Source organism: Panicum hallii, chromosome 3 (assembly GCF_002211085.1).
Source record: "Panicum hallii strain FIL2 chromosome 3, PHallii_v3.1, whole genome shotgun sequence".
NCBI lineage: Eukaryota > Viridiplantae > Streptophyta > Magnoliopsida > Poales > Poaceae > Panicum > Panicum hallii.
Window position 1 is genome coordinate 35,223,024 of NC_038044.1, and position 15,055 is coordinate 35,238,078.

Here is a 15,055-nt window from a genome sequence, read left to right on the forward strand (position 1 = left end):
CAATATAAGAATCTGGAGATCTAAGTATTATGTTTCAATGGTGTTACTACCTTGTTTCAAACTTATTAGCTTAGCAAGCAAATGATCAGCATAATATTCAGGAACAAAGTATTCTCTCAAAACAGTTTTCAACGCATTCCATGTTTTAGGTACCTTATCATGTCTACACAAGCATTTCCAAACAGCCAAAACATAATCAATAAGAACTCCAGCAGCAGCTAGAATTTTTTGCTCTTCTGACAAATCATGTTTGCAAAATTCTAAATGTACTGCTAGTTCCCATTTAACATATCCTTTAGGATCAAACTTACCATCATATAGCGGCAAGTGTTGAATGACATCCTGAATCTGAAGGTGTAGTTCCGTTAGCTCAAAAATCACCGTATCACCTGCCATGATTAGTAGAAAATAAGAAACACAAAAATAATATGTATCCTCTTGTCAACTAATAGGATGTGTTGGTCGTAAAACTCTCAAACTCAACTTGTTTAAAACAAGCTCTTACAAGTTCTTACCAAGCCAAAACAGGACGGGTCGGCAACCAACAAGTAAAGCACCTAGAAAGAAGTCTATCGGTGCTGCAGCAACAACACCTATTAAGCCATAGTCGGATATGTGAAGCTGTAGGTGGGCTAAAAAAAGCACAAGGAAATACTAGCACCACATTAGTCACAAAAGCAAGCTCAGTAATCGTTCAATGGCGGGAGTGTGCTGGTCCTAACCTAGACTGTGCTAGAGGCGCAAGCCTGGACACAAAGGAAGGTCACAACACACCTCCAGAATCAAAACAGAAACACAAAGAACAGCCCCTTTCTTTTTCCTTTTCTCTTCTTCTTTTTTTTCTTTCTTTTCTTTTTCTTCTTTTGTTTTTTTCTTCTCTTTTCTTTTCAGGGGAATAAAATCTTTTGTTTGACAACCAAAATAAAAAGATTACTGCATACAACCTCTACCAACTCAGAATGACAAATATTGTTTCAGACAACCAGACGCACAAATCTCCAGACAGCCATACACACCCCATCGGGCCAAAATCAGGTGACGCAGCACCGTGGACAGAAAAGGTCTTTATAGTAAATCAACGATTGCAGCTCCCTCGGAGAAGATATGGACATGAGTCCAGATCTATATGAAAGTAGACTTTATAAGCTTTCTATGAAGTCCAAGAACTCCCCAATCGGAGTCCGTATGAAGTCGTGGCAGCTGTTACAACTTGGTTCTATCCTGCAGTCCGAATCCAACATCCAAAACGTGTTGGATTTGGACTCTTCCTTTCCTTGCACCAAAAGTGACGTGGTGGCCTGGTGGACAATATTGGGAAGACTTGGGCTTGGTCCCCAATCTATTTCTTTGGTCCAACATATTTTGCATGTAATTTCTACACACGGCTTTATCCAGTCAAGTAATTCTGAAAACGAGAATGCACAGAAATCATAGTGCAGCATTAATTGTTCAAATGTATCAAATTTAATCTTGATATGGAGTTGATTCACCTTGGGTCAAGAAGGCACTAATATGGTCGTATCATGCTAGTGATGTCCTCATCATTTTGACCTTGGCACTGCACTCTGAACATAAACAAAGCAAAGGTCAGAGGCCACAAAACGCAAAATAGAAATGAAGGGATGGGAAGAACCACTCACCAGTCGCGGCCGCCTCATAATCTTGAGCCCCTCTTCCTTCTAGGACAGCGTCACCTCTAACTCGGTGATACGCTATCCCCTAGACTAAGCCTGCCCTTCGAGCAAAGGCTCGGGCCACCCGCTCCGCTCCCAACGCCGCCTGCTCTGCTCCCAGAGCTGATCGGGACGTGGCAAGTTCCTGCTCGGCAGCAGTCGGGCTATCACGCTCATGCAGCACCGACGCTTGAGCAGCCTCTAATTCGAGGGTTAGCTCCATGACCCATCGCTACACCACCACCTCCTGACCAAGCCAAGCATTTAATTCACCTAGGTTGGAGCTCCACGACCCGGGAGGAGGAACCGGGATTTATTCAATGAAATCCTCTCCAAGTTCTTCAAAACAAGAAGTCAAAAATGCCAAGTCAGGCTACCCACCAAAAACAAGGAAGGGGCCGTTAAGACTCACCCGAGCAAGACTCAACAGTTCGCTGGACGTAGTCTGCCAAGTGACCTTGACCCTACAAAGGGCTTCCTCGAGCCCCAACTCTACGGCGGTGAGCTCATCACGGGGCGACTGCCCACTGTGCTCGAGAAGATCCCAAAGTTTCACCTCCCGCTCCTTGCGAAGGACAAATTGAGCCTCACTCTACCGGATGGACTAGAGATAGGGACCATTGCCTGCTCCTAACTTCCCCTCAGCACTGCCTGCTATGCCGGCGGACAGCTTGCCTGGGCGAGATGCTTGTTTGCTTGACCCTGAGCCTCCTCGCCCCTGGTCTTAGTGACCACGTTCACGGTCACATAGAACCTTGTTGTGGTCACACAGAATAATCCATGAAACTTCTGGAGCTCAGACCAGAACCAAAAGAAATCTTTCATTGTCTTCTTTCCAACGCATCAAAGAACGTCTTGTTTCGACATCGTATGAAGGAGATATCGGTGTTTCTATTCAGGGTGGTCAGCTGAGTCCGAATCGGACGTGAAGACCAAGTTGGTGACGACTTGTAACTCATAGAAGACCAAATCTCGGGTGTATCCAGCATGGTGATGTTCTCATCATCTTCCCCTTCTTGAATTGGAGTCATCATCGACTCCATCCCACCATAGAACTCCTGCAAAAGATTAGTGACAGCAGCACGCAATTTGCTAGACATAGGAGTAGGATCATGTGAAAATAAAATATGTTTGCAAAGCATGGTACGGCATGGTGCTGCATCAACATAATTTTCAGCATTAAGAGATGTATTAGCAAGTAAAGCACCTCCTTTCAACTTAATCTCTTGGGTAGGTGGGTCTAAAGCATGATCATTTTTAGAAACTTCAACAAGCTCTTTGTCATGTTTCACAATTTCAGCAGGCGTTAAAGGAAGTAAAACAATTTTCTTGCCCTTATGCATCAAAGTATATGCATTAGTTCTACCATGGTGTAAAGCATCAATATCATATTCCTTTGGATGATCTAATAAAAGCGAACATGCTTGCATATGTACAACATCAAAATCAGCATAATCATGATATGCACAAATGAAAAACTGTATTCTTGCAGATCGAGTTACTTTTGCCTTACCACTATTGTTAAACCATTCAAGGTGATAAGGTTTGGAATAAGCACGTGCGGTCAAGCCAAGCTTCTTGACCAAATCTGAACTAACCAAGTTGTTGCAGCTCCCACTATCAATTATTGTACGAACACGAAAATCCTTGACAATGAGGAACATGTTGAACAAATTATGACGTTGTAGCTTCTCCGGCTCGTGCTCAAACTGTGTACTCAACGTGCGCTGCACAAGAATAGATTTGTAGCCCGTAGCAGCAGTCATAGGATCAATGGCCTCTTCTTTCACTCTCCGAATCTGCAACATGGTTAGCAGCAAGAGCCAAATCATCTTCAACATCACTAGCACTTACATACCCTCCATTATTGGTAGCAATGAATACACGACGACTCGGGCAATCCTTCATGATGTGTCCCATACCCTTGCAGCGGTGGCACACGATGTTGGTGGAGTGGCTCAATGAAGCACTAGTAGAAACAACCTTCTTCGGTGGTTGGAACTATACAGAAGACACATTACTTACCTGGGAAGTAGGTGTAGTAGCCGGCGGTATTGCTGGTGGCTTAGCAGTAGGTGCCTTGGGCTTGTCAAGGTCGGAACGCTGCGGAAAAGATCTTCCAGGTTTGGACCTAAAATTCTGCTGCTGTCGTCGTCCCTATACTTCTCTTTAAGCCTTAAGAGCAAGATGATACAATTGGCTGAACCTGGTCCATTCTTTATAATAAAGGATATCCTATATATCACGATGCAAACCACTATAAAATCCAGCACAAGTATCCTGTTTATCCTCATGTATATTACAACGTGCTAAAGCAATGATTAGCTCCTAATAATATCCCTCTACCCCTTTATCACCCTGATTTAAAGTTTGCAACTTTAAACGCAAATCACATTGATAATAAGGAAGCACAAAGCAAGATTTCATACGTTGTTTTAAAGCGTTCCAAGTCTGAGGTATAGCATTGGCACTATTTGGAGAAGTGCAAAGGTCATTCCACCAAAATAGAGCAAAACTAGTAAACTTACTAGTAGCAAGTCTAACTCTATGCTCAGTAGGAACCAAATGAGAATTAAACTTTTGTTCAACAGCAAGTTCCAATCTAAATATGCCTCAGGGTCAGCAATACCAGCAAAAAGAATCATAGTAAACTTTGTTTTAGAAAAAAGGATCATTATTACCACGATTATGATTACCCCTCATACCACGATGATTACGCCGAAGACGATCAGCATCAAGGTCAACATCATCGTCCTCTTCCTCCTCACCCTCCAGTGGTTGATGTCAGGGCCGTTGTGGGGGAGGCTTTTGTTCAACATGTTCCAATCTCGTCAAACTTCTTATTGATGTAGGTGCACTGGTCATCAAGAAGCCTCATACACTCATCCTTGGACACACACTCGTTGAAATCCAAAGGGGACTCCACTCATTTCCCTGATCCTCCTAACATGGTTAGAAGACAGCAAAAGATAACAGCAAGGTATTATCCCTATCAACTAACAGCTATCGGGTGGTGGTGAAAGCGGAGTGCAATAGCTCAAGCGGCTTACCACTGTCTTCCAAGTGTTCTTACCAAATCCAACAGGGCGGTACAATTTGTTGTCAAGATTGAGTGTAACAATGTACTGACAGAAGTATATGTGTATCTTGGGTAGGCACAATATGACAGCAAGGAATTAGCAATTATCGAAAGCAGATTAGCAAATTTCAATAAGTATCCAAAGTACTAGTCACCGTTGCTGGCTAAGATATGTCCTTAGGCGTAATGCAACAAGTTGAAATAAAGAATGATGGACAGAATTCAAAGAACAAGCAACCAGCAACTCATGCAATTATTTTTGTCTATTTCTCTAATTTTTTCTCTAGTCGTTGTTTTTTTGCAACTTTTTTATTGTTTCAACTATTTTTTTATATTTTTCTCCAAACAGGGAACACACGGGATGGAAGTACAAAAAGTTTCAGCCTGAACAGAGTTAAGATATGGTCTACAAAAAATCAGGCACGTTCTCTGAAAAGCGTGTAACAACTTTGGAGCTTGAGATCTCCTACTTAGAAAGAAAATTTAATTCCAGCCGATGTCAAAAAAAGATTCACCCTATTTCGAGTTCGTATGCAAGAGTTATGCCTATTTTAAGGGCCTCCGAATCAGGATTTTTGGAGGTCAAAAACAAGGCAGAACGCGTCGGCACGACTAGGGCAAAGCGTCACTGTGCACCAACATAGAAACACGGCTGAGCAAAGCCTCTCAGCAAGCGAACAACCTAGGGCAAAGCTTCACTGGTGTATGCAGCAATAGGTACCGCCAGATAAAATAAGGACGGCTGTGATGCAAGGCGAAAAACACATGGCGGTTTGCAACCTATCTAGGGCTTGCGCGGCGAGAGTTCACAAAAGACGGCTAGCGAGGGCAAGTTAAGTAATGTGAGGGCTCGACTTGTTGTTTGGGCAAAGGTGGATGGGATAGCGGCGGAAATAAAAATAGTGACGGGCGATTGAACTACGACCACGAACACACTAAACCAACAACAACGACTTGACCACGGACACAAACTCAATAAAAATTTGAAATAAAATTGCAAAGGCTAAAACTGGTGATAGGAAGTGGAAAGCGTAAATTTTTTTTGGCTTTCTGTGGACGGTAGGTAATGAAAACGAGATGAATCTAAAGGGGAACACGAACGTATACCTCACGGTTAACCTGAATACTGATACCACTTGATGTAGAATTAGCCCAATCTTCCGATAGGTATGATAGATTCGATTGGTGGAGAACTCGATGTCGGCAATCCGGGCTTCTAATCAGTCACGATTCCAACCGCTGCAACTATTACACCGCTGTTCCGTTAGTTATCAACCAAGCATAACTTAATTGACCTTGCTATGAAAGTTTTTCCCTGCAAGTGAATCGAAGAACACAAGCAAGAAAGTATAAGCACACGATTTGAAATTGCAGATATGTATGAAGCAAAGACAAGTATAGGGTTCAAACTCTGATCATAAAAGGACTATTCATCACAGTGGTGAAGAACAAGAACGGGGTCCTAATTCACAGCAAAAGAACTCGACATCACAGTTATAATGAAGATGTCTATATCTCAATAGAAATATAGAACTAAACAAAACTCAAACCCTAATGTGGTGGCTGCTATTGAGTTTATACCGAAGTGGGGAACGTCCTAGGGTTGAGGGCGACCAGGCGGATGCTAACTCGATTAGGAAAGGTATTGGCCGGCTATGTTTGGGGTTAACTTCTATAATCTTGGGTCCCATCTAATTAGGAAATATATTGACCGGCCAATAAGCTATCCATATGAGGGCTAATAGTGCATACGGCTCCCTATGTACATATATATCTTCTATAGTTGAACTCCCATCCAATTTGAAAATATATTGACCAACCAATCAGGTTATATAAGGCTATATATGGGGGTCAGTAGTGCATTCAGGTCCTTGTGTATATATACACATGCATAAGCTTAGACCCAGTTCACAAATAGAGCAACCACATATTCTTTTATATAGTAAAAAAATAGCATGTCACAGGTCTAGGAACCCGGGGTCCCTAGCGGGCTCGCTTCTCGTTGACCAGTCCAAAACCGCGCCTGTAACAAACACCCGTCTGTATAAGGCGAGAACTTCATCTGGACCGTCTTGGCCTACAACCCCAACTGACAACTCGGTCGGGATGACTGAGGCCCATATCCCCAACTGTGGGGACGGTTAGAAGCCGGGTATGTACCAAGGCTTCGACCGGGGACTCCGACTGAATTCCTCCTTACACGTGCCCGCCAGTCGGGCAGGAGGCCAGGTCCGGCTTACCAGCAACCCCAAGGAATAGGTATGAAGGATAAGGATGAGCCTCGGGGTCAACCTGTCGTACACGGCCAACCACTCCCTCCGCAGGGTTACAGTCCCCTCTACTATGGCAGCATGCGTCACTTTTCTACCTACAAGTCCTCGTGAAAGGACGGGACGAAACTTCATCATGATACGCCCGGAACGCCCCCGTCAGGATGGAGTGGCCGGGCAAGGTGCCAGGGATGGGGCGTAATAGCCGTACCATACCTACCGATGCCCCCACGACCACCGACCGGATCGACGCCCCCATGACCACCGACCGACGGAGCATGACACGCAGGGATAAGACAAGACGCTTGCCCCCACGACGCAGGACTTGGACGGTGGTCAACGAAAGACTTCGACTGATGGGATAGGAAGATCCGGCTGACGACCCCGACCGTTGGAGTCAGGAGTCCTCTCATTCTATCTTTACACCCTTAGCTTCCCTATAATGGAGCCCCCCTTGGACTATAAAAGGGAGGGTTATCCATCTAGAAAAGCTATCTCTCGATAGACCTAAACCATAGGCTCTCGAATCTCATAGCTTCCGCTCGAAAGCTTGTAACTCCCCAACTCTCACGAGCACCTGGGCTCACGTAATACATCCGAGTAACCCCCGACTGGACGTAGGGCTTGATTATCTGAACCAATATAAATCTTGAGTCATTACGTATTAGGCCACATCCGATCACGACGCGCGGTACACAGTTCGAGTAGGTTTAGCCGGTTATTTCCCGAATCGATAGCACGAAAGAATAGTATTTAAATGTTGTGTGACATGTAGATGCTGCATAACAATAGTGTTAGTTATGGACGGAATGATCTAGAATCATTTATAGTGCGTGTGTGATGGAATAATATTTAAAGATTTGTGTACCGGTTTTGAAGCGGGGTGGGTTGCTCAGGATTAATAAATTGTTTTTTTACTTAGTAGTTGATGTAATCAAATTATTTTTAAATATCTTTTTAAAAATACGTACCCGGGTACGTGCATCTCCACTCGTTAAAACGTGAAGTCAAAATAATAATGGCCTATGCCGATTGATTCCGACCGTTTTCGACCCGTCTCTCCACACTCCTCCAAACCATCTCGGAAGACGGCGAGAGCTCAGTTCGGCTCTCCAGGGGCGCCGCTGCAGCGGCGGGTTTCCACAATGGCGGAGGACTCCGGCGCCATCCTCCGCCACATCTCCTCCCTCAAGGACATGCTCGACAAGGTCCAGAATCCACTAACCTCCTCTGATCCGTACAGTCGTGTGCTTCCGTTGTTGCTACTCGGTCTAGAACGAAGCGATTGGGGGCAGTGTCGTCGCCGCGCCGCCTCAATCGGCGTCAGCTGGTCTCGACATGGACGAATCACCAATCCTGGGGTCCTCCAGGCATCCCCCACGGCGAGTTACAACCGTACTAGGGTTTCGATTTCGACTCGACCCGAGTTGCAGAGAAACGGCTTGGTAGAAGCGGGCGGCGGCTACTGAACTGGTATTTATTTGAGAATTGAGAGTACAGACTTCTGCGAGTTCAGATAAGCTGATTTGCTGCTATGTTTTCAATTGTCGTCAGTAAATTTTTTACGGCCCTTGGTACTTTTGATGGATGCTTGCTACCTGTTACTTTGTCACTTAACTTGTACTAATTTTCAGTATTCTGATGCTGCTATAAGATCCAGTTTTCGGCTCAAAATCTGATTAGGCATGCTTGGTGTCATGTCATAGACTTTCATTCAGCATTCGAGGGACATGACCTTGTGTCACATTAATATGCTTGTTATTTACAAGAATGTGTTTTTAAATGAAAACTATGTGGCTCCACCATCTAGTTTCTATTTATTGACTAACTAACATAAATCTCAGGGGAGTTGATGATTAAATTATGAACTGCACAGGTCAAAAATTGTATATGCGGAATGGATGGTCAAACTGTTGACTATCATGTGTATGGTGCATTTGATTGGTTGGGCACCAAACCTTGCCTCATTCTTGTACTGTGTATTATGTCTTCCTGGGTGATTATTTTCACATATGAAGAATGATGCTATGCTTTAGAAGGAATGTCTTGCCATTGAAGTTTTGTGAACACAATGTAAAACTGCTGTCATGGATGACGGGGCCTTCACCTTTATGATAAATCATCTGAAGGTTTGCACATGCTACAAAAATATGAAATTGGCATGATATAAAGGTGTTCTATATGGTGCATGCTGTATCCGGTGGTGAACTGAACAACTGATGTCATGAGTTGGTTGCAGAGAGCTGAACTTTCTATTTACCCAGTTGTGTTAAGTAGCATGCATTTTCATATTGCAACTCCTTGTGATGTTTAACATGCTTATGTTTTGATTTACTCTTTGAATTAGGTCAATGAGGAGATTGAACAAAATATACAAAGGACCAGGGAAATAGAATCAGAAATAATGAAACATTCTGAAACAGAAAAAGACTATCTTGACAAGGAGTCTGTGTTACTGAAAGAAGTATCAGTTGCTGAGTTTGAACTCAATGGCCTTATCCAAGTTGCTGGTAATTATTGCCTTTGGTTTCCATTTTCAGTATTGAAATATTTTATTAATTCAGTTCTGTACCTTTTATCTTTCCTCATTGCTGATCAACTTTCCTTTGGCCATGTAAGTCACACTACTATTCTTTGCAGCACAATGAGGATGAACTAATCTACTTTCTCATCTTAATTCACTTTTCTTATTTATACTCCCCTCATCTTACATCAGCCAGTCATTATCTCAGTGCTGTTTACCCTGTGATGATCAAAATATCATCACATTCATGTCATCATGTACAAGTTCCCATGTAAACAAGAAATCCAAAGCTAATGACATCAACATTTAGATGAATCATGTCTATTCTTAGAGAACTAGGGCTGACTGTAAGAATTTCTGGACTCGAATCAGCCTCTTCTCTTTTCTATCAAACAATGTTGGGGATCCATGTCTTTGTATTATAGAAGGGAGGATAAAATGGTTCAATTATGCCCACAACAAAAGAAAAAAGAATGAGCCACTTCTGTTCTCCATTGCATTGAATCTTTTTAGTTCTTATTTGTTGATAATGAAGTATTTTCCGAATTGTTGTCTTTGAAATGCCATTTATCGCTCTGTTGCATATATGTCATTCTGAATGATCTTAATATTGAGCTTTTAAATGCTCTTCGGATTTGCATTCAGTAATCTATTTTTAACTTCTCAAACAGCTGCCGAAACAGATTTACTGAAAGTGACAGAGGGAAATTTGGAGTTCCAGAAAGTTGCTCTCAATGGGATTCAAAAAAGATTGTCTGATAAGATGTATGGTACACATTTACACTAATACTGATCTTTAAGGCTTTACTTTGCATCAAACCATCTCGAAAAATTGTACAATGAAATGCTGCTATTAGTAACTATCTTGTTAAGTCGAAAACCATTTTTTAAATCTTCAGTGCATTTCTCCTATTAGTACAATGAAACACTGCTCTCCTGCGTGTTTGAGAAAAAAAAATCCTTCAGTGTGTAAGATAGACAAGTATGAATCCGTCACTTGAATTAACTACTCTAGGTATTATTGCTGATTGATCCTCACTACCCTGACAGATTCTAAAATTATCTTTGATTGCAGATCACAAAACTCAGTAAACTTACTTTATAGGGGGAGTGTAAATATGTTTGTTTCTAGTTTACCTTGGCGCATTGAACTGAGCTCTAAATCAGTGGTATGTTTAGTTGTATGTATTGTCTGACTGTTGGATGTTGCGAACAACCCTCTAGCTGACTTGGTTAGAGGGCTCAAGTAGCACCTCCCAAGATCCTGAGTTCGACTCAACGTGGGAGCGGATTTCAGCCTAGGGTTAAAAAAATCCCCTCGCCTGCCACCACACCAAAGCACGAAAGGAAGGTCTCAGCCCGCACTCACACGGGTAACGGCGCCCCCGTGTAAGGCTGGGGCAGGGGTTTGGGGGTTTTCTCGGTCTGCGTGAGAGACCTTCTCTTATACAATGCTCGGGGGTGGCTTGCCCCTCGCAGACCAAGTTTCTGACTGTTGGATGTTCTATGTTGTCAGGGAAAGGTTCATCAACGAATCTAGGGGGTTTCAAGCTAATATGGTCAAAGGTTCAAATGAAGATTTAGTTATCTTACTGAAGGAAAAAGGTTTGCTGGATGATGAGAATGAGAACCTGAAAATAAAGATCAACACTATACATAGTTCATCGAAGGAATACATTGCAGAGATTCTTGATGAAGTAAATACAGAAAATTCAGGTAAGTGATAACATGGAATTTTTTTTAGATGAAAATTCGGACTCTGTTAGTTTTCAATCCTTCTTGTTTTACTATGTATTTTGTTTTGAGTCCAATGTTCTGCTATATGTCTGGCTCTATTTCTTGTATTTCATTCAACTGTGTCCACTAACTTCTTACCCTAGTGATCCACCTTTTGGTCATCTAGTTATCATGCATAAAATTTTTATTGTTGCACGGGATCACTTATCTCATCAATCATCTTCTCATTTGACAAGAGAAGAATATACTTATGTGCTATTCGCCTATTTTGCTGTGTGCAATGTGCAGTTCAGCTCATATATGTTCACTAGTTTATTGATCAAAGAGCTGGTTATTTGACCATGAACTACGACTATCTTACTCATTCTTACAAGATTTTTTTTTTTCCAATTCTTCACCTTTCAACTGGAATCCATCCTACCCCACCCCACCCCACCTGTCTTGTGTCAGGGCTCTCCTTATTTTTTACCATTGTTCTCGCACAAAAACACAAAAGTATAGGAAAACTCATTTGACTAACAGGGGTCTCACAATAAAACACAGACATGAATATCTTCAAGTCTGAGATAGATCAACTGAACACTTATTTGGCGTCTACTAAATCAGAGTGAATCAATGAAACCCTTGCTTCATATTTCAGACAGGAGATTACAGCCTAGAGGTTAGTTGTACAGCTGCGAGCCTGCGGAAGCCAGTAAGAGTGAGGCTGCAGTAGAAGCAGAGTCAGCATTGGGACACGGATGAGAGTGCTTTGGTCAATGTAGCTACTTGTTAGATGGAAAGAAGAACAAGGAATCATGGCACGCCCACAGAGACAGGAAGAGACTGGTATGCATTGGCGATGTCATTAACGTGACGACATCATATCTGTAGTAGCAATCTTTGGTGAGGATATTTCCAATTATTTCAGTGAATGGCGTATTGGACAAGAGGCTTTTACTGATGGAATTTGGCCTAAATAGCGAAAACAATAATAGCAAAGGGGAATGCATATGAAATTGCATAACTGTAGATGCCAAATGAAGAAATTAAACTTTCCATAGTGGCAAAAACAATATTTTTTGATGAAAAAGATACTATCCGCAGTGCTCCAGAGTTTTCATATCATTGTTCCTCTATCAGTTGATTTATTAATAACTTGTCATTAAATTCTATTTGGATACACACTTGAGTACCATATTCTACCTAAAGCTAAACCTCTTGTTTTCTTGACTGCTGCAGTTCTGGAGTCTGAGCTACGGTACAGGATTTCTGAATATAAAGATATTCTGAAGGATATAAACAACCTGAAGGTTCTGTTTAGTTCAAGCAATTCATAGGACTGATCCGTGTCAGGGCAGGTATATTTGCTCTGGCCTGACAATCAAATTTGTTGTTTGATTGTGATTTTTCTTGTTGATGAGGTAGCCCACCACGTCATAAAAAAAAAGACATACAAGGCTGCTACTGACATCTGGATGAAGGGGAAAAATGACAGATTCTCCGGTATCTTAATACCAATAGTTTGTACTCCCTCTGTTCGTAGCAAAATCTATGTATCTAAATTTTCAAAAACGGTCGTATGAGCACAATTTAGAATAGAGGGAGTACAATCTTCTTTTCTGAGAAGAGAAAGAAACATAGAACCAAAATATTATGAGCTTGCTACGTATGAGACTGCCAATAAACATCAAATTATGAGCTTGGCTACGTATGAGCCTGCCAAGAAACATCAAAAGGTGTTCAGACCCATTAGCAGGTTCTTAAATATAGCTTCTTTTATAAGATTACGACAGCACTTCCACACAAAACACATTAGTTAAAATTTCAAATGATGAGCACATGTGAAACAGCGGAAACCCAAAAATAGAAAGAGGGAAACAGTCTAACCGTGCCCCATCACTGCCTTGTCTCCATGTATTATTTATTCCCAAACTCTGCCTCCTTTACCAACCACTAAGTCTCGTCGTCGCCATAGCTTCCATCTCCCTCCCCTCAACCATTAGCTTCGATAAGAGTTCACCTGCTTCCAGTCTTCTCTCTTTTACCTCAACAATGACTGTCCACTGCTCGATGGAGCTTGAAGATATCCACCGGTGGCTGCCGCAGGAGATCCTTGAAGACATTGACATTGCTAACCCTGAAGAGCTGCGCAGCATGGTTGTCGTTGAGGAGCTTGCCACCCGTCTGACCGCTGATCTTGGTAGCCAACAGAAGAGTTCAGCACCAGACCCTTCCTCCAACAAGGCTGGCCAACTCCTACATGCCCCAATACCCCGCACAACCCCAGCTCATTGGGCTGCACAGCTCGGGTCACGTCACCAGCGGCGGCAATGTGCCAAGCCACTATTGTGCTCCGGTGGTCTTCAAAGGGTTGCTCTAGCTAGGCCACCGCTAGTGGGGGCTGTTCTGCCTCTGGCAATGCTGAAAGGCGTAGGCACCGGAGTTTTCCTGCCACACACCGGGGCGCCGAACCACCGCACGGTCATGGGTACCAAGCCTGGAACGGCCGTGCAGAGTCCTGTAAACAGCGATGCCGACAAAAGCAATGCCAGCATGGACACGAGGAAGGTGCTAGGAGGCAAATTTGTCGCCATGCCCATTGTAAGAACCGCCTAACAACTTGCACTCGGTTTACGTGACATCATCGATTAATCCATCATCTAGATGAGAGCTGGCACGTGCCTACCCGTCTCTTGACACGCCACGTGCTAATCCACATGTAGAGTAGTTTGACCAATGAAAATTCATATAAAACGAAAGCAAATCCGGTAGTCTCGGTATGTGCTCCACAACATGCTCAAGATTAAGCATACACATACCATTTTCAAATACATATTTCGCCAAAAAACCACAAAGAGCAATTTTAAGCATTACATGAGTTCAACATTTAAATATTACAAGTTCAAGACATAGGAGGTTCAGATCATGGAATAAAAATGGTTCAAGCTTCAAATACAAGCCTTGGGCTCACGAATGACATAATAGAGACATGGAGTTAAAGTTTAGTGTTTCAACATGCTCTCATAAAAGATAAAGTACGTAGCAGATAAATCGATAAAAGCGCAACAAAGCAATGGCGTCTTGCTCAAGAGCACTATTGCGGCCACAACAACCTACTCCTCCCCCGCGCCGGAATCGGTGGGGTAGAAGTGGCCAAAACAACTTCCAGCTCACGTGCAACTTAGGTTAAAAAGAACATGAGTACAAAGATACTCGCAAGACTTATACAATTATATAAACAAGGATCATGCAACTAAGGCTCGAATAAGGTTGTGGCTTTAAGGTTAAGTAATTATTGCATAAGCATAAGCATTCTAATCCAACAGCTAGCTCTGTAGTCAAAATTAATTAATCTTGCCGAACCCAACATAAATTTTAGTTGATTAACGAAGGAACGAGTAATCACTTATAAAGGTGGTGTGAAACATTTCTAACATAGCCTAAACTTTCTACGAAGAATTCATTGGATATTGAGCTTGCTCATAACCGAGAGCGCGGCAATTCGAATTGATTATTTAACCTTGCAAGGGTGTACTTCTTTACCCACACGATATAAGGACCATGCGGCTTACCCAACCGATCACGTTGGGTAGGGGGTACTCGCATCAACCTTTTTCAACAAGTCTCAACCATTGAAAATCACGCCTAGCTTACGCGGAGAGTCACCTAGATCCACCGGAAACACCCCTAAGCCTTTCTACACAGTACCTTGGCCACGTATCTAGGACCGTGCCTCAATGATTAAAAAAAAAGAAGGTATTACGCTCATCCATACCATAATTGGATATGT

The 15,055-nt window shown here is 42.7% G+C and overlaps 1 protein-coding gene across 7 annotated transcripts; it reads left to right on the forward strand.

Moving 5' to 3' along the window:
* The first annotated feature begins 8,066 nt into the window (after window positions 1–8,066).
* On the forward strand, window positions 8,067–12,994 carry LOC112887969. Of its 7 annotated transcripts, none has more exons than XR_003227671.1 (7): window positions 8,067–8,230; window positions 9,370–9,532; window positions 10,218–10,311; window positions 11,063–11,262; window positions 11,924–12,168; window positions 12,505–12,575; window positions 12,691–12,994. XR_003227671.1 is itself a non-coding variant. In XM_025954274.1 (6 exons), the coding sequence occupies exons 1-6, from the start codon at window positions 8,168–8,170 to the stop codon at window positions 12,703–12,705; spliced, it is 606 nt and encodes a 201-aa protein (XP_025810059.1). In that variant the 5' UTR covers window positions 8,067–8,167; the 3' UTR covers window positions 12,706–12,994. The 7 variants fall into 7 exon arrangements, 3 of the variants coding, with proteins under 3 accessions (XP_025810059.1, XP_025810058.1, XP_025810060.1); XR_003227672.1 differs by having other exon boundaries at window positions 11,924–12,111; XR_003227669.1 differs by having other exon boundaries at window positions 12,505–12,994.
* Window positions 12,995–15,055: the final 2,061 nt, after the last annotated feature.